The sequence below is a fragment of the Neopsephotus bourkii genome, unplaced genomic scaffold (assembly GCF_033783945.1).
Source record: "Neopsephotus bourkii isolate Nb327-2 ecotype Australia unplaced genomic scaffold, CSIRO-AGI_Nbou_v1 NB_196, whole genome shotgun sequence".
NCBI classification, from domain to species: domain Eukaryota; kingdom Metazoa; phylum Chordata; class Aves; order Psittaciformes; family Psittacidae; genus Neopsephotus; species Neopsephotus bourkii.
In genome coordinates, this window is record NW_026900709.1 from 7018710 (window position 1) to 7042145 (window position 23436).

The 23436-nt window shown below is 37.2% G+C and overlaps 1 protein-coding gene across 5 annotated transcripts in view; it reads right to left on the reverse strand.

Moving 5' to 3' along the window:
• PARD3B (par-3 family cell polarity regulator beta) overlaps positions 1–23436 on the reverse strand; it is a 415652-nt gene that overhangs the window by 166774 nt on the left and 225442 nt on the right. For 4 of the 5 annotated variants that reach the window (XM_061378222.1, XM_061378213.1, XM_061378249.1 and 1 more), the window contains 4 exons: positions 22947–23076; positions 17607–17706; positions 15742–15857; positions 4250–4294 (listed from right to left, as the gene is read on the reverse strand). In XM_061378222.1, coding sequence (XP_061234206.1) covers positions 4250–4294; positions 15742–15857; positions 17607–17706; positions 22947–23076 — 391 coding nt within the window. The remainder of the gene's footprint in view (positions 1–4249; positions 4295–15741; positions 15858–17606; positions 17707–22946; positions 23077–23436) is intronic. The other variant, XM_061378232.1, reaches the window with a different exon arrangement.

The window sequence follows — 23436 nt, forward strand, 5'->3', positions numbered from 1 at the left end:
ATACATGAAGCAATACAGACTGGAGACCTACCAGATATGTCAGCACTTGATTCTCACAAAGCCCTTACTTTTGCAGGTTTTAGCTGTACATCCACCTCTTCCAGCCTTCTTTCTCAGAAGGCTAAACCTACCCATAGACTGAACATTAACCTGGTAACCACCCCATCAGCAAAATTAACAGTAAGGGGCAGAACTTGACCAGAAGCATCCGTCAAGTTACCCCAGTAGGCTTTTTTCCTGCTCAGGTCCTAAGCCTATCTCTTGCCAAATAGCATTAACTCAAATTCAACTTAGTAAAAGAGCTGTATCATTCAATCTTGCAAGTACTAATCCATAGCCCCATCACATGCTCCTCATGAAGCAGCCAGCAAGGAAATAAGATCTTCAACTCATCTTGTCTCAAAACTGTCTCGAAACATAGCCCCAGCCAAAAGCATGGTCTAGTGACATTAAAATAAAAATAGGAAAGCTTTTTTTGCCCATTTTGCTAATTAATATGTCAGAGCTCATAAAGAAAGACTCATCAGCTTTTCTCCAGCACTGCATCATCTGAAAGAGCTGTGTCAGCAAGAGGCCTCAGCAGACAGTCAATACATACTAAAAGCATTCTAAGCAGTAAATCAGAACACAAAAAAAGAATTTAAGGAAAAATATAATTAAAAATAGCCACGAAGAATTGAGTACTTGATTTCAGTATTTGATACAAATCAGGTTATATTTAAGGTACAACAGTCCTGCCCTTCCTTATTGATGATATCCTCTTAGCTGCCCTGGAATTGCTTTTCTAAAAAGCTAAGAGTTCCTGAGAAACTAAGCTGAAGTTTGCTGATTTTTCACCTCTGTGAATTTTCAGGGATATTTTTTGCTTTATAAGAGGCACCACTTGTCTGCTTCTCATTCCCATATCTGGAACTAAGTTTAGGGAATGTGGACACACCATTGCTGAGCACACAGGAAGGTTTGCAGAGGACAAAGACCTCCTCAGAGGATTCAGAGAAGATGCCTTGCACACAAATACTTGAACTCTGGTCTTTTCCAGAAAAGGCCATCTAGGCTACATCAATCCAGCACGCCGGTGCTTTTGCCAGTGGTACTGTAGCACAGAAAACCAACTGTATCCTTGGCTGTATCAAAAGGAGCGTGACCAGCAGGTCAAAGGAGGTGATCCTGCCCCTTTACTCTGCTCTCGTGAGACCTCACTTGGAGTATTGTGTGCAGTTCTGGTGTCCTCAACATAAAAAGGACATGGATCTGTTGGAACAAGTCCAGAGGAGGGCCATGAGAATGATCAGGGGACTGGAGCACTTCCCGCATGAAGACAGGCTGAGAAAGTTGGGGCTGTTCAGCCTGGAGAAGCTGTGTAGAGATCTCATAGCAGCATTCCAGAATCTGAAGGGGGCCTACAATGATGCTGGAGAGAGACTCTTTATTAGTAGTGATAGGACAAGGGGTAATGGGTTAAAACTTAAACAGGGGAAGTTCATGTTAGACATAAGGAAGAAGTTCTTTACTGTGATGGTCGTGAGGCACTGGAACAAGTTGACCAAGGAAGTTGTGAATGCTCCATCCCTGGCGGTGTTCAAGGCCAGGTTGGATGTAGTCTTGGGTTGCATGGTTTAGTGTGAGGTGTCCTTGTCCATGGCAGTGGGGTTGGAACTTAATGATCTTAAGGTCCTTTCCAACCCTAACTATTCTATGATTCTATGATTGTGGGAAATATTTGCAACACTAAGAACACCCGTAAGCACTACTGCAGTGTTCCACCAAGCAGGATGAAGGACAGGCCAGCTATGAGAACCAGAAGTCACAGATGCATTTCTGTGAGGGTGAAATACAGGAACAAGTCTCCAGCCATCTTCCCACAGAACATACAAGCTCAGGATGTGTCTAGAAATGCTTCTAAAAATCAAATCACCTTTTTAAGGAAGAAAAAAATAAACCCTGCTGCAATTGTGGGTGCAACATGTAAAAAGACAGATGGGGCTACAGCTACAGATCCTTCTAATGCCTTGGTCTTCTGTAGACTTGTGATAACGCTTTTTGAAATGAATACACACTACTAACTCCTGCTGCTGCTAACACGTAATATGCGAGGGATACAGCAGCTACACATAAAGCTGAGACTATATGCTTGAAAAGCCACTGCCCCAGAAGGAACAGAAAGGATATTTCCCTAGAGAGAATTACTCAACTGCGTATTTCATAGAACAAGTCATGTTGAAGGAGAGAAGGGATAATTGCATTGATTGTTGGTAGGTGATAATTAATTCTGTAGAGAAATATGTTTAATTTCCTGAACTCTAGAATAGGATGGAAACTCTCTGTTCTGTAATGAGAAAATAATGGTGTTTTGCTCCCAGCACAAGAAGCTGCAATGTCTCCCTTAGTGTGTTCTTGGAAAAGGTACCTATAAAAAGGCAGCATAATGAATGATACCGAAACATGGGTTTGGTGATGTGACTGTATGGCAGCAAAATGTGTGTATGATATGTAATTCCAAAAAACATACAGTAAAAAGGGACCAGAGAAAAAGAATACCATGTTCTTGAATAAACATTTAAAATAAATATTTGAATGGAACAATGAGAAAGCTGAAAGTGCAGCTTGATTTCTCTTTATGAAGGGTTAGGAAACAGAACACAGAGAGGGGAGAAATATGTTTCAATAGTAATTGAACAGCACTTAAAGAACCAAGAAAAATCATTCACAATTCAACCTTCTCATAAGTTAGCTAACTCTCTTTATTCTGAAGGGGGGGGGAAATATTCCAACCTGAAGGATCTTTGTATCTATTCCTTAGGTGATCTATTGACCACTGAATTTAGTCAATGAAAAAAGATCCTAGGTACAAGTAAGAAGTCTATGAAAGGTAAGTAAAGGAAACAAGTCAAAGTTTAATAAGCATGTTTTCACACAAAATTTGTAGGTGTCTTCAAAGAGAAAACTTTCCAAAGTCACAATTTTCAAGATTCTGGAGAAGTGTGCAGAAGAAAGATCAAATGAGCGTAAAAGTGATATTATAAAGCTTAATGTACCCATAACAACCGATTGCCAAAGAGTTATGATCTCACCGGGTTTCCCTACGATATTCTTTGATAGGAGTGAATTCCAGTGATCTTTGCAAAACTTCATATTTCAACATTTGTAGTAATTTTTCTGCACAGGAAAAAGCCAAGGGCCACCCTGTAGCTTCTTCAAGTTGACAAGATCATCTGACATTTTTATATTCTTAAAGCAAAAGGTTGAATGAATTTTTTCTCTCCAGGAGTGATAATATTACAAGACATCTGCACTACTCCCGATTCAGAAGAGAATCCAAGAAGTTCACTGACACAGGAAAGATGCCAGAAAGAACGAATTTGTTTGTTAAGTTCATGAAAAGGTTTTCAGATAAGTAAAATCCACACCAGAGAACTAAAGGAGGACACCCAGTTGTACAGAGAAGGAATACTATAAACAATCAGGAATCTCATAGTTGACCTTCCTCTACATGAATTCAGCTTTTTAGTTCTATCAAAGGAGTGGAAAAAGGCAATGTGCAATCATGCTACAAAAGGGGAAGCCTGATACTTTAGGGTTTTCAAACATCAGAAGAGATTGCTGAATAACTTTTCTAGAAAGTGTAAGGTTTCTTATGTCAGCTTACCCGTGGCTTGTGAAAAATTACAATTTTATGTGACATTTCCTTGACAGTTTTTTTAATACAAGAGCTGGAAGTTGAACAGTACCATGGTGTGGTTTGCAGACCTTATTTAATAAGAAAAGTTTTAGAAGAAACAAGGTATTTCTATCGCAAAAGCCCGATGAACGGAAAAGCTGTGACGTTTGCTTTGTAAACTGTAGAATTTTTTAATGTTATCTTCAATATTCCTGGGAATGGAAGTGGAACCCAGAGCAAGAAGAAAAAGCAAGAAATACTTATATTTTTCAAAATGTGTATCATTTGTCTCCACGCTCCACAAGACACATTGTATGTGCACTTATTTAAAAGGGAGTCTTCTTCAGTTTACAACACCTGCACTGACAAATAAAGTTACAGCTCTTCTGCAAATGACTCAGCTACATGCACTGTTTGGCTGGCAAAGAACAATCCCTAATTCATCACTGTACAACTAAGAGTCAGTGCATACAAAGTAATGCCTTAATTTGCAGCTCTTTCAGTCACCACAGTTTCTGTAAGCTGACTTAATTTACTGCCCATACGATTTCCAAGTTGCTGACTTTCTTCCAAAATGGGAGAACTGCTTACCTGATTTGTGTCCGGCCAACAAACCAACTTTGCTTTCATCTGCCACTGGAGGAATAAAAGAAAAGACACAAAGATCAGAAACTTATTTAAATTCACAAGCCTTTGAAATACTGTCAAATTATTTCAGACACATCACATCCTAAATCTTTTAACTTATAATTGTTTGTAAAAAGCTTTTTTTTTTACCTAATGCACCTGGGGGTGCTTCAAAGTCCAAATATCTGAATCAAAGCCCACTGAAACCAATAAAAGGACTATCAGCAGTCCTCATGGGTTACAGATCAGGACCTCAGCACTTACACACTCAAAACTGAGTTGTCAGAAGAGCAATTGCATTTGTAAATAACTCATCTTGCCAGACAAATCACAGGGCATAGGAGAGCTGTAACATTTTCAGATCAAAGACCTCAACTGTAAAAAGAATCCAGATGTGAAAACCATCTGCAAGACATCTCACTGACTCACAGGACCCTCTCCAGACAATGAGGTCCCACAAAACCTGATCTTTTCGAAGGCTTGTGCTTTCTTCTATGTTACAATTTATTTTACCTGTAAATCGTACCTTTGTAGTATTTCACAACATCTTATAAAAGAAGATGTTTACATTAGCATCAGTTTGCAGGCAGACAAGTGGAGGAGCAAATTCTGAATGTAACAAAAATTGTAATTTTTCTTTAGCAACTGTACTTCAGTTTATTATCGTGTATCTCAAGAAAGTAATTAAAATACTCTCCCAAAAGGCTGAGGGAAGAACCAATCACCATTTCTTAAAATGAATTCCATGCAAAAAAGAAGGTGCTAATGTAATGTTAGGGATGATAAAACAAGCACAGGAAATGAATGTTAGGGTTGAAAGCTTATCCTTGAACTCTGCCTGCCCAAGCAGCCCCTTATATCATGCCTTAAAACATTATTTCTTTATATGATAAAATAAATTGTCAAGTCATACCAGAAATACCATAAATGGGAACTTAGACAAAGCTTTGCATAGTGGTCACCATAAAAGGTTTACACACAGGGTTACCTGCAGTCATACAGGAATGTGTTATTTTCCACCCACTGCAGTGATTATTGACATTTAGGAGCCACTACTAGAAAAATAATCACAGTAAATATTTTCTTATATTGTCCCTCCACTTTTAGGGAAGCTTTTCCCTCCAAAACCAGCATCAGATTGAGGACTAGGATTCACAACTGGAATCATGAATCCAAAACTGGCCATGGCATCTCTTCTCTGCCTCTGTTATCTGACTGTCATCTGATTATTGACAGAATTGACATAGTGTCGTTTTGCTGTGCGACTCTGATACTAATCAAGGAGGACTCGTACTTTGCAGCATTACGCAGAGATGCTGCAAAACAAAGCAACCATGGTGCTAGTCAAAATTAGAACTGCAATTAAAATTCAAGGCAGTTCTGTACTCCTTGTCCTTTAACCTCTCTTCTAGGTTTTTCCAGTCCCTGGAAATATCTATTTAGCTCCCTGATACACAGTTTGATCCTGTAACAGAAAAAGACCAGACTTTGCTAGAAGGATAGTTCAAACTCCTTTTCCTCCTCTCTCCTCCCAAATTTACTTTTAAGCAGAACAAACATGGAAAACTTTAGTCCCAAAGGTTAGTGTTTTGACAAGTTATGACTGTGTGAAAACAAGGGATTATAATGGAAGCTGATTTGCAACGTTAATTATAGCAGTCACTAATGGCAACCACTGTAATATATGATAATTACTTAGAGTAGGTTATGTTACAGTACATACAAGCTTTAAAAAAACAGATACCAAGGTTCACAGCATTTTTTTTTTAAACTATGCTGATGACTTGGTTTGCCTGAAACTAAGTTTTACATTATTAAAAGGGATAAATCCATTTAACTTAATCATACTTTACACACCAGCTTCACACGCAAAAATTAGATTTTAATACTGGAGGGAAAAAAGCAAGACTAAAATGATTACAAAATGAAAAATAATCTTACCAGAATACAAGGTTAGCATTATGAGTTTAAGTACACACAGAGAAAATTTGGGAAATGCAAAAATTAAAGTTTTATATCAAAGTTTGAGCAAAATATGCGTGCTCCTTCAAGGGGTAATTTTAATTTCATGGGATATTATGCTTAGGCAGTAACTTCTAGACTGGCCATCTTTCATTAGACTGAATAGGAGTGCTACAGACAAGTCCAGTGGATGAAAATCCCATTCCTTCTCTTGTTTCCTCTGGGAACAAGGAGAAGACGACAGTAAAAAAGAGAAAGGCTAACGAGAGATAACTACTTTATATGCTAAAGTTGAAAACTTTGTAGCTAAAAATTTCATTTAGGAAGCATATAGGATGTTCTGTTTCACAAAACAGCATTTGAAAACACTGCTCCGCATGACGTTAAAATTTCATGCAATCATTCAGCTATGCCAAAAATAGTATTTCCCTGGCCATCTTTCTCAGCTTCTGAAAAAAAATATGAGCTAAGTGTAAACTTCTTTTCTAAGACTCTACCACTGTTCTCTATCTTTGCAGAAAGGCACCTAAAAGATTTTAAATTGAAAAAAAAAAATAAATAATACTGTCTACTCTTAAAACTAAAGTAAAAAAACCCTAATTATTTTTATAATGCAACATCAAGAAGTAATTATATTGTAACTATGAAAACTTCAGCTCATATATGGGATATGTCAGGAAAGCGTTTATAAAAAAACTTCCATTAACTATTTTTATGCAGACACTAGAAATACGATACATTCTTGAGCTAGAATTGTTAAATCCAAAACACTAAAAAAAAAGGAAAAAAGAAATCACCTAATTTGGGGACTACAGACACAAAAACAAAAATCTGAGAAAGATCAATGCAACAGAGTAAACACATTCACCAACAAGAAGATACTTCTTAGAGTCATAAACTGAATAAATACTTCACCTTTTGATATGCCCCTGGAACTCCTGGGGATGTTACTTCATGAAGTTATTAATGTTTGTCAGTATAAAACACCCTAGCTCTTTTAAAGAAACCTCTGTAATTTAGAAACTGCATTTGCACCAGAGAAGCCAGTTACATTTTCACTGTCAGGTAGCAAAGTAATTGCTGAAATACAGGTGACAGAAGTTCAACAGCTATTTAAGAAAAGCATGTGCATTTGGGGGACTAGCAAGACCGCAGATTAGGAAAGATGGAATATTACTAGAACACACAAATCTCTCCAGCTGATAGCAATCAGTTATTTTTTCCCCCTAAACAATGCTAACAACCACAACAAATGGTAAAAAACCCCAATCCGTTATGCCATGAATACTCAGATGTATTAGAATCCCCCATCGTAATATTCTGGAGTGCTGTTTTGCTTTAAGAAAACAACAGAAGCACCCTGCAATGTATCCATGTGCTTCCACATAATCTTTTGATTGCCATTTCTGTACCCTACTCAAGATAACCAAGGTAGCCATTTTATTTGAATTGCATGATTTTCAATGGTTCAGTACATAACAAGCCTTCTGTACTGCCTCAAAGTTTACTTAAAGGTCATACTACTTCCTAGCTATGATTTACAAAAGCACAAATCTATGCTGTGGGCAATTATGCCCAGTTCAATCACTGTACTATTATATTATTTTTCCCCAAACAAGGAGTTACCACTATTCACAAGATGCAGGGTACTACTATTCAACATAGCACCTCTTTTATGAAGGATCAGTTTCACGCATGGACTAACAGCTACTTAAAACCTTCTAAATGTATGAAAGTTACTTATATTTCTACTGGACAAACTGATACGTACCTTTGAAGACCAGCTGCAGTTCTGCACTCAGGAAAGAAGTAAAAAGGATTAAAATTACAATTAAAGAGAAATAATAAAAAGAAACACTGAAACATCAAAGAATTTCCTAGAAAACAAATTTCCTGATACCTTTTTATTAGTCTATAAGAAGCCCAATATAATTTTTTTTATTATACATTGATCAATTAACAAGGGCTGTATTTCCATATAAATGATGCTTCTGTGCTTTTAAGAATGCATCAGTCTCTATGGTATATACACATGAAAATAAAGTAAAGCTCCAAATTGATCACTGTTTTTTCTGATTAACTGTGTCCTTACTCAGCCCTTTCATTACAATGAAGGCACAGCACCACTAATTAATTTTAGTCAATGACAGTGCCAATGACATAATACTCCTGCTATTTTTATTTTCTTGGTGAAGCGTTTCCCCATCTACGAGCCACATAAATCACTCGGGGAAATTGTGCCAAATGTTGGCTCACAACTATCACTTTGAAAATGCTGCTTGCTGTTCTAGGTTTGCCCTGTAGTACTGCATACAAACAGTACAGGCTTTTACACTAAAATTTACATAAGCAATAAAATGTATTAGGAAGGGTAAACTTGTGCTGTCTTAAAAGTATTTCCTTTAATAATTCCCCTTCTCTCTAGCAACAGTGAAAGTTCACATAAGGGCCCATGTCTCCTTTTCTGTGGTCACCTGGTTATCCATCAGCTACTCAGTCTGGAAGGACTGAGTCCTTGATAGATTCCTCTTCCCCTTAATATTGAAAAGCACTGAGACTAGCAAAAAGCTTGCACAAGGACCAAGGATAAATTATACTTTTGTGGTAAAAAAGATAAGCCTTTTCCAAAATGGCATGCACCACAACATTTGAGATACCCTGCTCCTCACGAAGACAGGAATAAATCACATCCAAACTAAAGATTCTGGATTCGTTTTTCACCTGCATGAGGTTTTCTCTAATTAGATTTTTCACAGGAATTTAGTTAGAATTGATTTAGTACTTGAATTCAATTGTATTCAGAGAAAATCCCCACGGGATACATCCTATGCGTCAGCACATGAGAATGTAAATGCCTAAGCTTGCATTCACTATTACTACTACTTGTTGAAGAACCAGTAGTGTTGTCCACTGGAAAGGTTTTCTTCAAGAAGAAGATAACATTGTTTCACAGTTTCCCAGTCAGTGCCCTATAAACTTCTCCACTTTCTTTTAGTGGCACAGTTACTCATTCTTGAAGGTTACATCGCTAATTGAGGCCATCACAGCTTCTTTTACACTTCTCTTGTCTTCTCTAATCCTCTTTCACCTCTGTTCCAGAGAAACTGTACCAGGCTAAAACTGATCCAACTCCCCCGTTACACATCTCCTGTATGTCATTAACACTTCTTCCCACCTCCTAGGGTTAAACCACAAATTTCTAATCTAATCTATCATTCACTGGCTGAAAATACTGACAGGGAACAGATTTAAGACACAGTGTAGGTAACATTCATAAATTTGTTTTTAAAAGTTACTTCATTATCATCTGTACTTTCTTATAGTAGCTATACATTAACTTAATTGCCATTTCTCCCCACCACTTCATTAATCTAAACGCAGATTAACTCATTTAAAACTTACACTAAAGCAACATAAGAAACTATCGCCCTCAGCCATGTGTTACCGTTTTCTCAGCTCTATGACCACCATAGCCCACATGATGCTCCCAGCCTGCTCCACAGCAACTTCCTTTTCTACAAAACCGGTCCAGAAAGTTAATATTCCTTTCTGCCCCTTTCTGTTTTTATGCCACAGCACACCTTCCCCTCAACTGCATCAATGCAGATTTAGTATAAAACTGAGTAACGGAACTCTCCTTGTTAAACATCTTCCTTTTTCACACAGAATAAACCTGATTTTAGTCTCATTTCAATTAAATTCACAGTGTCTCTATTACTTAATAAGTGATTTTGTTTCATTCCCTACTTATGGATCTTACAAACAAGAATTTGAAAGTCACTTAAACTAAGAAAACTGTGTTGTGTTCATTTCTTAAAATTTATTCTGCAGAGTGGCCTCAGAAAACATACATCTAATGTGACAGTACTAGAAAGTTACTCATGACATAAGCTATAACAACTTTAAAATCTCTCTTGGCCCTTGATCCCAAAGCCAATCGCAGCTACAAGCAATAATGATTTTCCTAAACCCATGATGGTTTTGGTTTTGGAAAGTCGCTCTCTTCAAGAGATGATTTGTTAAATTACTGTTTATAAGCCAGTAAAATTGAAAAGTCTCTTAGAACTCAGAGCCATCTTCTCCACTTCCCCATTAATGCTCTAATGAGCTTAACTGGCTCCCAAATGCAGTTCTGAGGTTGATTTCAACCCAAAGCAACTTGATAAATATTCCATGCATACAACATGCTTAACAAAATACTGATTTTAAAATACCAAACCACTTTTGGTTCGACTAATACCATAATTCTCACTAGAGACTCCACAAAATGTATTCTTTTTAATTGTATCTGAATCAAATCATTGATTAAAGAGTACTCTCCATCAGTTCTGCCCAGTCCTCATTTGGTTATGTTTTGAAATATTTCAATATCCAAAATTACACTCAGAATAATCTGGTTCAGCGCAAATCACAAAGTAGCTAATAGCATCTTCACTGCATTTTCCACATACTTCTGGATGCAAAACCCTGGTTTCTCTTTGTTTTAAGGTGTTCTAGAAGTATAAACTGTAAGCAAATGCATCCCTTCGCTAACAAAGAAATTAGTTAAATACTGGCTTCCCTGCAGAATACTTCATACCTTACATCTTGCATATTCACTTGCTAATTATTCCTAAATACATACATAAGTTGGCCAGTATCTTTAATAAATAAGCCCTAAGGTTAAGGGCCTCTACGTCTAATGATGTTTTAGCAAATAATATTTTATGCATATCTAAAATCAAGTAAAGGGTATTTCAATTTCTTCAGGCTGTAGAGCTTAACCAGTTAAGATCTATGGGTTTTTTGCTATTACCAGGAAGGGAATGGGAGATGAGCAGTACTTTGGGATAGAGGTCATGGGTTATTATACCAACATCCTCAAATATAAATCTACGCAGTACTTTGCCTGAATTGATGCACAACAAAATTACTATATACTCATACGATTCAATTTCACATTGCTTCAGGTTAAAACAAGCCACACTTTCATGTGTTTGCATACAATTCCCATGGCTGCGGTTTTCACAGTACATTAATGCATAGCCTAAATCACTCCTGTGCATAAAGATTTATGGAAAATAGGGGCATTGGAGATAAATAATAAAACACCGCTTTTCCTTTCTTTTTCTTAATAGCACACAGATTTTCACCTTTCAATACAACATTTAAAAAAATATCCATATTGCCATTCACTCTCCACAAAAATTACCTTTTAATAGTTAAAAAAAAAAGAACAAACTACTGAAAATGGATTCTGATGAAATATACAGAAATTCTTCTCTAGACAACTGTGGTAATGTATGGCAAAATGTGTCTTTATAGAAGGTTGTTACATGGAAAATCATCCTTCCAATGACATGTATAGAAGACACCAATTTCTTCATTTTTAATCTGTCATTAAGTTTAAAAAAAAAGTGCACCACTTCACTGGGAAGGGTGAACATGACATAATTGTGGCATTTCTGAATTTTTCTTGTTTCTAACACCATGCTATAAGCACAAGTTGAAACTTGGCATACAATCTAAGCTTGGTCAGTACAGCCATGCATTCTAAGTCAGCATTTATTTGGCCCTGCACAAATTCTTGAAATCACAGTACAATCTTTGCCAACACATTCAAACACCATCAGGCCGTAACAAAAATAATGTGTCACTTAGTGGACGTGTCAGGTGCCAGGATCAGCACAAGGAAAGGGATAGCTGTGCTCTTTTGTCACCACCAGTTCGAAATAAAAAGCAGGCAAGACAAAGAGAAATATACTGTAAGACACAGGATATGAACTCTACCAGTGAGCCTGAAAGCACTGTCATTATCTCAACACAGCAGCAGGAAAGAACATTAGGACTTATAGCTGATATGGAACAAATCTGTACCCTATTACTCTGAATGAAGCTGTAAATTTTGAGAAGCCTTTGAGACTATGGAAATCATGGATGCTAAAGCAGGGAACTGGTCACCCTACCACCATATGCTTTGCAGAAGGACATCATCACTACCACTGTGCTTGCTTTTTGATGTTTGGGGTGTCTACAATTGTAACTCAGTAACACACATGCCACAGATTTTTAATTTATCTATTTTTAAGCAGATTCAAGCAAAAAATACCTCATCTGAAATAACCTGAATTCTTCAAATACACCACCTCTAGACAATGGTACTTCTAGATTCATGCTGTTTGTGAATTTAGCAGTGAAAACTTGTGTCAGTTCATACAACTTCTGACACGTGCATGGCAGCATAGAGCCCTGCCTAAACAAGTTGGCAGTGGTTCATGACCATTGTTCCTGTCCTGCTGTCCAATCAACAACCCTAAAATGCACTAAGAGTTAATAAACTAAACCATATCTGCCCTACAGGCAAGTAACTCTCATTGCAAGATTTGCTCTGGAGACTGACAATGACAAATCGATGCAACATGTAAGCAGTACTGAATACTTTTTGATCACCCATCCTTATTTCCTGATATTATTCACTGAGGATATTAATTCAGAATAATTATTTTGTAAATAAATATGACTGGAAAACAGATTAGGTACTCAAAGGTTTCTGGGCCTAAATTACATAAAATCTGAAAAGATAAACATCAGTGCTAAATAGGTTTTCATTGTGAACCTATGTAATTGCAGACTAGTGTTTACTTAAGAGTTTTGCTTCTTGTGCCTACATTAACCTTCATCAAAGCCAATACAATTTTATTAGCTCTCCAATTTAATGAATTTACTATTTACTCATAAAGTTCACAATTTGTAGAGAAGTTTGGATTCTGGGGTCTCTAAATGCTTAAAATTTTCTGTTACTGACCTTTGATGATCCTTCTGATGGTGATGCCATTATGCAATCCATGCCTTTCAAATCTTATAATAAGGCAATAGATGCATTATATACATTTTAAGGTAAAGTAAAATGTTTTGTAAAGTGAATAGCAGTACAGATTTCACACTGATGCCCTGTATCACACCTGATTCAGAGACAATTTGTTTTAAAAGGAAAGAAACTGCACCTAAATTGCATTTGTATGGCTTCAGAGCTCTCCTCCTGAACTCCAATTCCTTGATTTTTCTGTTCATGATGTTGGACTTATTTTGGAAGGCACTGGCAGAACTTAAGTACAAAAGAAAAGTAAGTGGACAGCACCCCATGAGGACTAGAAAAAGAGGGCCTAGCAGTTATACAAGCATTTTTGGGTGGTGTTCATCTCCTCTTTGTTACAAAATCTGCTCCATAGATCCTCTGTGATTCTGAACAAATCTTTCTGACAAGCTCAACTCTGGGTCTGGAAGATGAAAACAGCAGCACTTTTCTTATTTTGGTGGCAAACAATGCACTGAAACCAGTAACAGATACACAGCTCCACGCTGGGATGTGAAATTACTATGAGTCCCGACTGCAGTTAAGTAATAAGCAAAATATAAAAACAAACTAAGAAGTAACTTTCCTTCCCCAAAAATCCGCTTTGGAGTGTGCATTACATAAATGCTCTATTTGGAAGCACAGTTTTAAATACCAAGTTACTGGGATTTTTATTTATATTGGAAGCATTTTATATTGCAGTTACTTCACCTAAGATTTTCATGTTCCTTTTCCTTTTACTCTTCCAGCCAGAAGGTGGGAAGTTGAACACGGTACTTCACTGCTTACTAGAAAATGACTGCAAAAGGTCCCAGCTTTCATCTTTCTCGGTTTCTTTATTTGTCAAGCTATGTGCAAGCAATTCTACTTCATCTACTGTTATTTGTATAACACAGGCTGATTGTAGTTTGTCCAGTCCCTCCAGTTTTTTACATGACTATCTCAGGTAATAGATTTACCTTCACATCAGTACATATGACAAGGATAAAACTTCAGTGCTTCCAATCAGGCTGATTATTATCCCTTTTGTTTTTTATTTTCATAGCAGAAAGGGCACTTTCAACAGCTACCTTCGATGAGAAAGAATTTTTGAAAGCTCTTAAAAACATTTTTGCACCTAATTCTTACTTTATTGTTTCTGCACCTAATTTAATTTCAGTTTTTAACCGCTATGATTTAGTGACTCATATACACTCTCAAGGCATTGTTTCTGAGTGTCAAGAGCAGATTACTTATACAAACTTGAATCTCAAAAAATAAACAAATACAGACCAGGACAAAAAGAAGTGCAAATTACCTGGTAGTTACGGATATGCTCTCAAGCACACTTCCATGGATTAATTTTACACTGGTGCTTGTGAGCATTCTTTCTAGTGACTTCTTTAAGAGCTGTAGGTAAATCTTTCTAAAAGAAGACTCAATAAAGTTGAAAATTATTTTTTCCAGTAGACTACATACAATACACGTTTTTGACTTAAGTCTGTAAAACTCATTCCTTGTCGAGGAGCATTTCCATTCTTAAAAAAATATGCTCCTCTCTGCCAAAATAATGGAACAGAACTGCAAAAGGATGAGTATCTGCTCTGGTCATGCAGCAGCTTTAAAATTCTGCCTTAAGAACTACCCTAAATGAGTTCCTACCCATTCTTACCCTGCATTAAGAACTTCTTGACTTTTCTTACATTTCATTAGATTACACACATATTATGTTACATTTAAATATTACATTAAGATGACAGTAGAAATCAGCAATACAAAATCTAAGACCAATCTACAGCATTTCAGGGAAGCAGGGAAAAATCAGCATCACCAAAAACCTACCTTAGAACTATATATGAAATTCATTTTTTATTACTGGTGTACAAAATTTGATCCAACAAAACACACAAATCTATGATTAATGACATCCTAATGGGAAGTCTCAAAGTTACTCTATTGAATTCAAAAGAAACAGATAAAAAGTGCCAAAAAAAGGAAAAAAAAAAAAAAAAAAAGATTATTTGGTTTTCTTTGAGGCTTAAGAACTTTGTGATTTTTTCCTTGAACTCTTATCAAAACATGACTCTGTTTTCAACCGCAATAGTTTCAATCTTCCACCTGCAAATGCCTTCCCAGTATTGAAAGAACCCTTTACTTTCTGCTTCACCCACCCTGCAAGTTTTTCTGAACAACATTGACCATTCTTCAAGCATTTATAAAGATCTACTGCAACACTTTGATTGCCTGCTTTTGCCATTATGAATGAATACACAGTTTGTCTTATAAAAGTTATAGCCTTTGTCCAGTGTAGTTTTGCAATCATTTATATGCTACGTGGAAATGGCTTTTGTTATTGCTGTTTTGCTACATTTTTTAGACATATAAAACTCGTACAGCAATTCCTTCTGCTCATTTTTACAAGCTCGTTTTTCAGCTTAGATTTCAATACAAAGGATAGAACGGCCTCTGAGAAGGAAAAAAACGAACCCTTTCTTCAGCTTCAATAAAAAGGGTATTTGCAATTAGATGTTATAGAAAGCTGACCATTGTCTTCATCACTGTAGCTCCTCTGCAGAACTTACTCCCTGATGTTTGTGTTTAAGAAACAAAAGCAAGAAACAGAGATGGTGCAGATGGGATAAGACTAAAAAGCTGACCTGTATGTCACCCCGCCCCTTCTTACCAAGATCCATGCTTTTTGAGGCTTTCAGATTAATTGATTCGGACTGCTTGGCTGGTGTCAAGGATCTGAAGTTGATGTGCTGATCTGTTAAATGCACTGCTGAATTCATGATAGGGCTGCAGGAAAAAAATTAAAAAAGGACATGTAAGATATTTAGGCACCAGTTCAAAACACAAGTGAACTAATTAAAACATGCAGAGACATACATGTGTTTATTCCTACAGTTGCTTACAACCGTACATTTTAATATCAGTTATTGATCCTCAACTTTCTTTTCTGAGACTTAACACCTCCAGTCCCTAGCTTTTTATCACAGATGCAAATATAAATATAAATGCTTAATTGGTTTTTAACAATTCACATTTTATCTAGCAGAAGATGAGGAACATACCACTGCCTGCCCATTTGTCATTTTTTATTTGGTTTTGGTTGATTTTGGTTTTGTTACCCCCTGCTAATCTATTTAACCATTGCATTTCCAAATAGCATCCTACATGAAGCTGGAAAAATACTGCCAATGTAGCTGGCTCAATTCTACTTCATCTGCTAATATAAAGCATTTTACAGCCTTGTACCACTTCTGCAGAGTGCAGAGGCTGGAAATCTTAAGGAAGGTGCCATAAAACTCTGAAGAATTCCAAGGAACTGTATGCAGTTTTTTTTGTTTTCCAACCCAAATCATTCCATGATTCTCTGATTGAATTTTCAGCATCAGGATATGACAGGTTGAAACGATGCTTTGCTTTGAAGCCTGTGCTAGTTGACACAAAGTTTATGTCATCATGACAAAGTATATGTCATCAACTGCTCTCATGAGACCCGCCCTGGAGTACTGCATACAGTTCTGGTGTCCCCAGCGTAAGACGGACATGGAGCTGTTGGAGCAATTCCAGAGGAGGGGCAAAGGGACAATCGGGGGGCTGGAGCACCTCCTGTATGAAGACAGGCTGAGAAAATTTGGGCTGCTCAGCCTGGAGAAGCCTGCGTGGAGATCTCATAGCAGCCTTCCAGTATCTGAAGGGGGCCTTCCAGGGACTGTAGCAATAGGACAAGAGGCAATGGGTTTAAACGTAAACAGGGTAGATTTAGATTAGACAGCAGGAAGGGGTTCTTTACTATGAGGGTGCTGAGGGACTGGAACAGGCTGTCCAAAGAAGTGGTAAATGCTCCATTGCTGGCAGTGTTCAAGGCTAGGTTGGACAGAGCCTTGAGCAACCTGGTCTACTGGGAGGTGTCCCTGCCCACAGCAGGGGGTTGGAACTAGACAATCTTAAATTCCTTTCCAACCCAAACCATCCTGTGATTCTATGAACTTCAACATGTTTGCACTTTTTTTCTGCACTACCAAACTTCTGTATTTGCGAAGGAAATTAAAGCTTGTAGCTGCTATCAAGCACACAAGCCTTTACAACAGATATTCTTAAAACATCTGAAAAATCTACCCAATGCATTTCCAACTGGTAAAGTGCCCAGTAATCTTTCCCCTACGAATTTCAATGTTCAAAATTCCTAAAGCTTCATTTTGTAACTTCAATAACATTTTTGGACCACAATCTGCATAAGAAGCCTCATTTGGCTAGGACTTTTAAGAGACTTCAGTAATTTCATCTACACATGGCACCCACTGGTGCGATCCATATACTGTGGACAGCAGGCATTACTGCAGCTTGTGGACAACTGAAATGAACAATGCACTAAATGCTAACGTAACATTCCCAGCTTATATTAAAGGATCTTTCAGGTGACTGAAAGCAGTGGCACAAATTTTACAAAATAAAAAGCAATTTTAAAGTAAATTAGAACTACTATCACAACCACTAATGACCAGCTAGCACTGTAACTAGTAAGTACAGTCGAAGTCCAACCTATGATTATAATCCTCATTCAGCAGATCCTCACTGGGATGTGGTGGGAGAGGTGGGGGAGTTTCGTTTTCACCACTGCCACGATCAGACACGGGCAACTCTGAAATAAAATATAAAAAGGGGTTAAATAAGCTGCAGAAACAAGTACATTTCACTGATCAATGACTGGACCAGAAGGCCTCAAGCAATGCTGAAGTGAGTCACAAATTATTCAAATCCCTAAACTAAGTAAACTAGAATTAAAATCACACAAAGCAGAAAATATATCCCTTGGGATTTCCTGAGGAGCTGATTTTCTGATTTGCATATGCATAATTAAAGGTAAATATAGGGAAACTTACAGTGAAGTTGAGTATAAGGCACAAATTGCTTTACTCCATTTGAGTGGTTTTTCACTTAGACGTAGCTGTAACCTAACTGATTGTAGGTTCTTGCCTTCATTCACTCTGGTGGGGAGCATTTACCACTTTTCATGTACAGAAGAGAACCACATTCCCAGCAAAGAGTTCAAAAGAAAAAAAATTTCTGATACCCCATGGCAGGAGAATAAAGAGGCATTTCAGAATTACAGTCTTCATTTTCCTACCATTACACTAATTCCTTCTTTACCTTTACAAAAGGCATTCAGCTCACACCAGAGAATTACTTTGGACCAAGAGAAACATGAACTACTTAGTTAAACCATTCAGTGGTTTGCTAAGCAACATTTACATGCCTGCAGTATTTAATAGAACTGTGCCTGCTGTAGACCATTTTATTGTCCTGTAAATTCATCTCAATCTAATCTTACAAAAAGTTCCCACATTTTGAAATGTAGAATATGTCTTCACCCCTCTGATACTTAAAAGGAAACACAGACACTTAACAGTTCTTGGGTTTGAATGGCAGGTAACCAATGTAACAATACTGATGTACCACACTTTCATGTGACCTGTTCCCTTGCACTGAATGCTGCTAGTCTTTTTTACACAATCCTGCATGAAAGTACTAATCTAACTTGAGACAAAAAGGGTATACAGAGGGGATAAAGGCAGACAGCAATAGATTATACTCATCAGGTAAGAGCACAGAGGTAGCAAACAAAATACCCCAAAGAAAGCCACACTATTAGCTCACAAATCCTATAAAACCCCTCTTGGCTGAGCAACCTCCTAAAGGTTAAAGAGTCATAGAATGGTTTGGGTGAAAGGTAAGAAACAGTCTAGACCCTGTACCTCAGGAAAAGTGAGAACATCAAAAGAAGAAAGTGAAGGTAAGCAGACGAGGAGAAATGTTCTAACAAGACCTTAAAAACATATTAATTGCCAGTCTGATTCAGAAAACAGGAATGGTACCTGATGTATACGCATGCTGGCTTTGTACATTATGATCACATTCTTTCAGACTGCAATTTCAGGACAGCAAATGGAGAAGAGGAAAATGGGAAGTTTCCACAGCAAAAAGATTTCAGTGCCATTAACTGGTTTGAAAGACGAATCAGAAGATGAAAAGACTTACTCATGTAAAAATACTCAGAACTGCCAAAACCGAGCAGACTATGAAGCTCTTCAAAAAGATTGCAGGACGTTAAGGAGGAAATGCAGGTGAAAGTCCTGGTCAGTGACTGCAAGGTGATGCACATGGGAGTAGGGGAAAACTCTTGCCACATACACAAAGGCTATTACTTTTAGTGATTTCCACTCTGGAACAGTACATTAGAAGTGCATGGGATCGTTCTTTGAATATATACTTAGTGAAGTCAAAAGGAAATAGGCATTTAGAGAAGAGTCTGAATGCCCCATGCAGAACTCAGGGTTAAAGGTGTGCCTCGTTTTTAAACAGCATCCAAGGTTTCATTTTCCTATCTGAAAAAGGACGTAACATAATTCAGAAATTCACTGAAAAGGTGTCAAGGGCAGTTGGACACATGTAGAAACAAGGAACATGGACTAGGATTCTTTGAATTAGAGTAAGAAGCAACAAAAGGGGATACAAGAAGAGTCTATGAAATTGTAAAAGCTATGCAAAAGGTGAAACGGATGCTCTCACTAAGAATGTAACATGGTAACACAGTAACCAGAAGGCACCCAGTGAAAACATCAAATAGAAAGGACATACACAAAGTAGTATTTTTTCCTATATAATTAAATCATGCAACAGATTGCCATGAGGGAGTTTTGGAAACCAAGTTTTTAAAAAATATTAAGAAATCGAATGAAATTTGGAGAGCTATTAATGGCACAATGGTCCAGACAGAACCTCGGATTTAGGAAGTCCCTAAACCACTGACTACCCAGGGTAGGAAACATGCCTGGTGGAAGGAGAAGAGGAAATAGAAAAAAAATAATCATACATCACACTGCACTATACACCTGTGCCTTACCCTCTCTGAGCAGCCTCCGATAGCCATAGCAAGAGATTGAGTGTATCACATAGTTATACACACTTCGATTCACAGCAACTGATACATCATTTCATAAAGGCTGTTTGGTGATGGGTTACCACTGGCATTTTTCTTGCAGAACACAAATGTTACACACAGAAGAATGTTGGACTTCCTGAGTGAAATGAAAGTGATCACAAGGACTACAGCTTCCAGCAGAATGGGAGCAGGAGAAGAGCGAATTTAACCTAAGAGGCTCCATGTTCAAGGCCTTAGGAAATTACCGTAACAGATCCAGAGATCAGAGAAACAGCTAAACTACTAAACAAAATGTACCGAATTTTTAGATTAAACAGTTTTGGGTAGTAACTAACTGAATCTCTGTATAAAATAATGTAATGTTTACAAGCAAAATTTAAACATTAATTTTAAATTTCACTTCTTAATTTTCTAATCTTGGCATTGCCACACATGTATGAAAACAAAGATGCCTGCACAACTATGAAGACTTGGCAATCTATGGTAATAGAGGAAGCTCATGATTATTCTACTACTTAACCAGAGACGTGACAGCATTTCCCCTATAACCATTTATAATGTAGGGTTATAAGAGATATGTAAGAACTTCTAATGAAACACATTCCAGTAATCTTTCAACACCAGAAACGTAAAGCTGTTGGCACTGAAGTATCAATTCTCAAAGAGGTTGTTCTAAAAAACACTGAATCTGTGCAACAGCTTGGCAGCAAAAGAAGTGAGGACCTGAAGGCAGCAAGTATTATTCATGCAAAAATAGAACAAACACTGGCATTTCAATATTGGATCAGTATCCCCTCCCCCTTTATTTAAATATCCACAGGCAAGACAAAATGTAATGTTTTGGCTATAAGCACTTTTCCCCAGACATTTGTTCTTGCTCATGTATAATAAAAAAGACTCTTAAAACAGACAGCAATATTAGCAGGCCAAGCTTCAGTGTGTTTTTGCTGAGCTTTTTTATAAAGAATTTTATTTGTAGGAGTAGTAAATGATACTGGAAACAACTTACTAGAAAAAATTAATTGAGAAAGTGACATTTTATAAATATAATACAGCTCCTGTCATTAAATTCTTATATTAGATCCTGTATTATGTTAAAAAACTCTTCTACCTTTGTTATTCGTTGTAAAAAAATACCAACCATACTTCTACATACAAGATCTGGATAATACATCGTAAGAATGTACAAGTGACTGCTCCTGCCTGTCATAAAAAGGCTCATTACAACTGTGACTCACATCCTTAAACAGGGACACAACCCAAAGTTCATAACTGAGTTGAATGAGGGTAGTGCACAAGGCATAGCGTTTTGTCTTTACAGGTGCCTTGAAAGCCTGAGGATAAGATAATAAGAAACAATGCAAAAAAATATTTGAACCAGCAACTGGAAATAAGTGACACGCTCATATGGAAAGCAGAATGAGTTTTAGCTCAATCCTCCCTAACAATAGCCCTCAGCAGCACTCCAGAGCATCCTTTCCACATCCAACACACATTCTCTTCTGAGGCCATCACAGTTTTTTGCGATAATGCCAACTTACCATCCTTTTTTAATTAAAAATATGTCTACTGAAAATGATTTTACAAACGAGCTGTAAAGCAGTCATCCTGATTTTTGGACTGCAGTTGGAGAATAGTTATCTGAATGTACAGCTCTTTCATGTCTTTTGTTGTGAATTTTATTTGACAGGTTACCTGTTGCCATTCACCTATATCAATGGCTCCAGAGCAGTTGTATATATGTTTTTTAAGGAAGTATTTAAAGGTGTTTGCTGCGTTTTGATCCTTTGGCAATGACTGACTCTACAGGGCAGGCTAGCTCTGAGTATGACCCTTTTCTCCTCTAACTACAGAACCAATATAAATTCCATATAAAAGAAACATAAAATAGATCTAAACAGAATGATCTGATCTTTGGATATTTACAATGTTTGAGCCTGTATCTAGTTCTTTGCCTGGAGTCACACTGTCAAAAATATCAAAGTCAACACAATTATTTACCCCTAAATTACACAGGAGTTTCTCTTGAGCTTTACTGGTGCAGGCTCTTTGGTTTTGGTTAAAATGCTCATCACAGCAGCCTATGGAATTACTTTTTGCAGGCCACCCAGATTCCACAGTTGTCTCGAGAAGTGGGAAAAATCATGCATAATTCAACTACATCAAAGAGAATATTTTTTTTTCTTACTGGAAGGTATTTAAGTATGTGCTTGGCTTGAAGGATAACAGCACACTTAAAAGGAAAGGGGTCAAGACCATCTCAAATACTTGACTTTTCAGATAACCAGTACCTTGCTGAGTCAGGTGCAAATTGGACAGATAGTACAGAATGCCATCAGAAACGAAAGATGACAGAAAAATAAGTGGTATAAAAAGATCTTATTTATATGTTTGTACAAAGAAAACCTGCATGTACGAGCAAACGCAATGTACACATCTACCTAATTTTTTTTAATGAGTTCATTAATATAATTCCAATTTGTAGATTAAGGAAATGTTTTTAACCTTTGAACAAATTTTACCTTAAGTCTAAAATAAGCAAGTCTACCTTATGATCATCACACCTTTGTATAAATTCATTTAGCTTATAATAACCTGGGACGTAATCTAAGAATTCAATGCAAAAATCAGTGCACTCATTAAAGTTATATAGAAAATAAACATTTTGACAACATATATTTTGCACTCATCACTTGTTTTTTATCCAACCTTACGTGTTGGGGCAACGAGCTAGAAACTGTTACTTAAACTGGAATTTGTGCCAGGAATCTAATTCACAACTTCTGAGTCAGCTCTCCCACCCTCACTGGATCTTCAAGCCTCAAAGTAACATAGTGTGCACTTACCCTAATTAACTGCTATTATAGAGGCTGTGGATTTCAAAAACCAAAACCACAAAGCACTTTCTTTTAGCACAGAGAAGGGTATATAGGCGCTACCTTTTATTCTTTCCTGAGGACTGCACGTTACAAACGGCTGAAGAATAGCATCATTGCGTCGGGAAACAGCTGTGAAGTTATGACTCCCATCAAAGGCTGATTTTTGAAAGACTCCCTGGTCTGAGCGTTCCTAAGGGAAAAACAGAACCACACACTGTAACAAAAATACCTAAATGTTCAACAATGCAGAAGATCAGCCATCACTACAGAGTGCAGGAACACACTGTAATGCAACGTGTTCACTGTACATTGATTCCTTTCAAATGAGAACTTGAAAGATATCTTCAAAATTACTGTTTTGCTGACCATGAAATCAGACAATATCTAAGCTATAACAATTATTAAGGATGATGCGCAAAAATGAAGACTGGTTTGTTTTTTTTTATGACCCACAACTGGCTTCATTCAAATTCTCCATCTGGGAGGGCAGCTTGTGACATTGTCAACACAAGAACATGGGCAATGCCAATGGTATTTTTCTGCCAGCCAG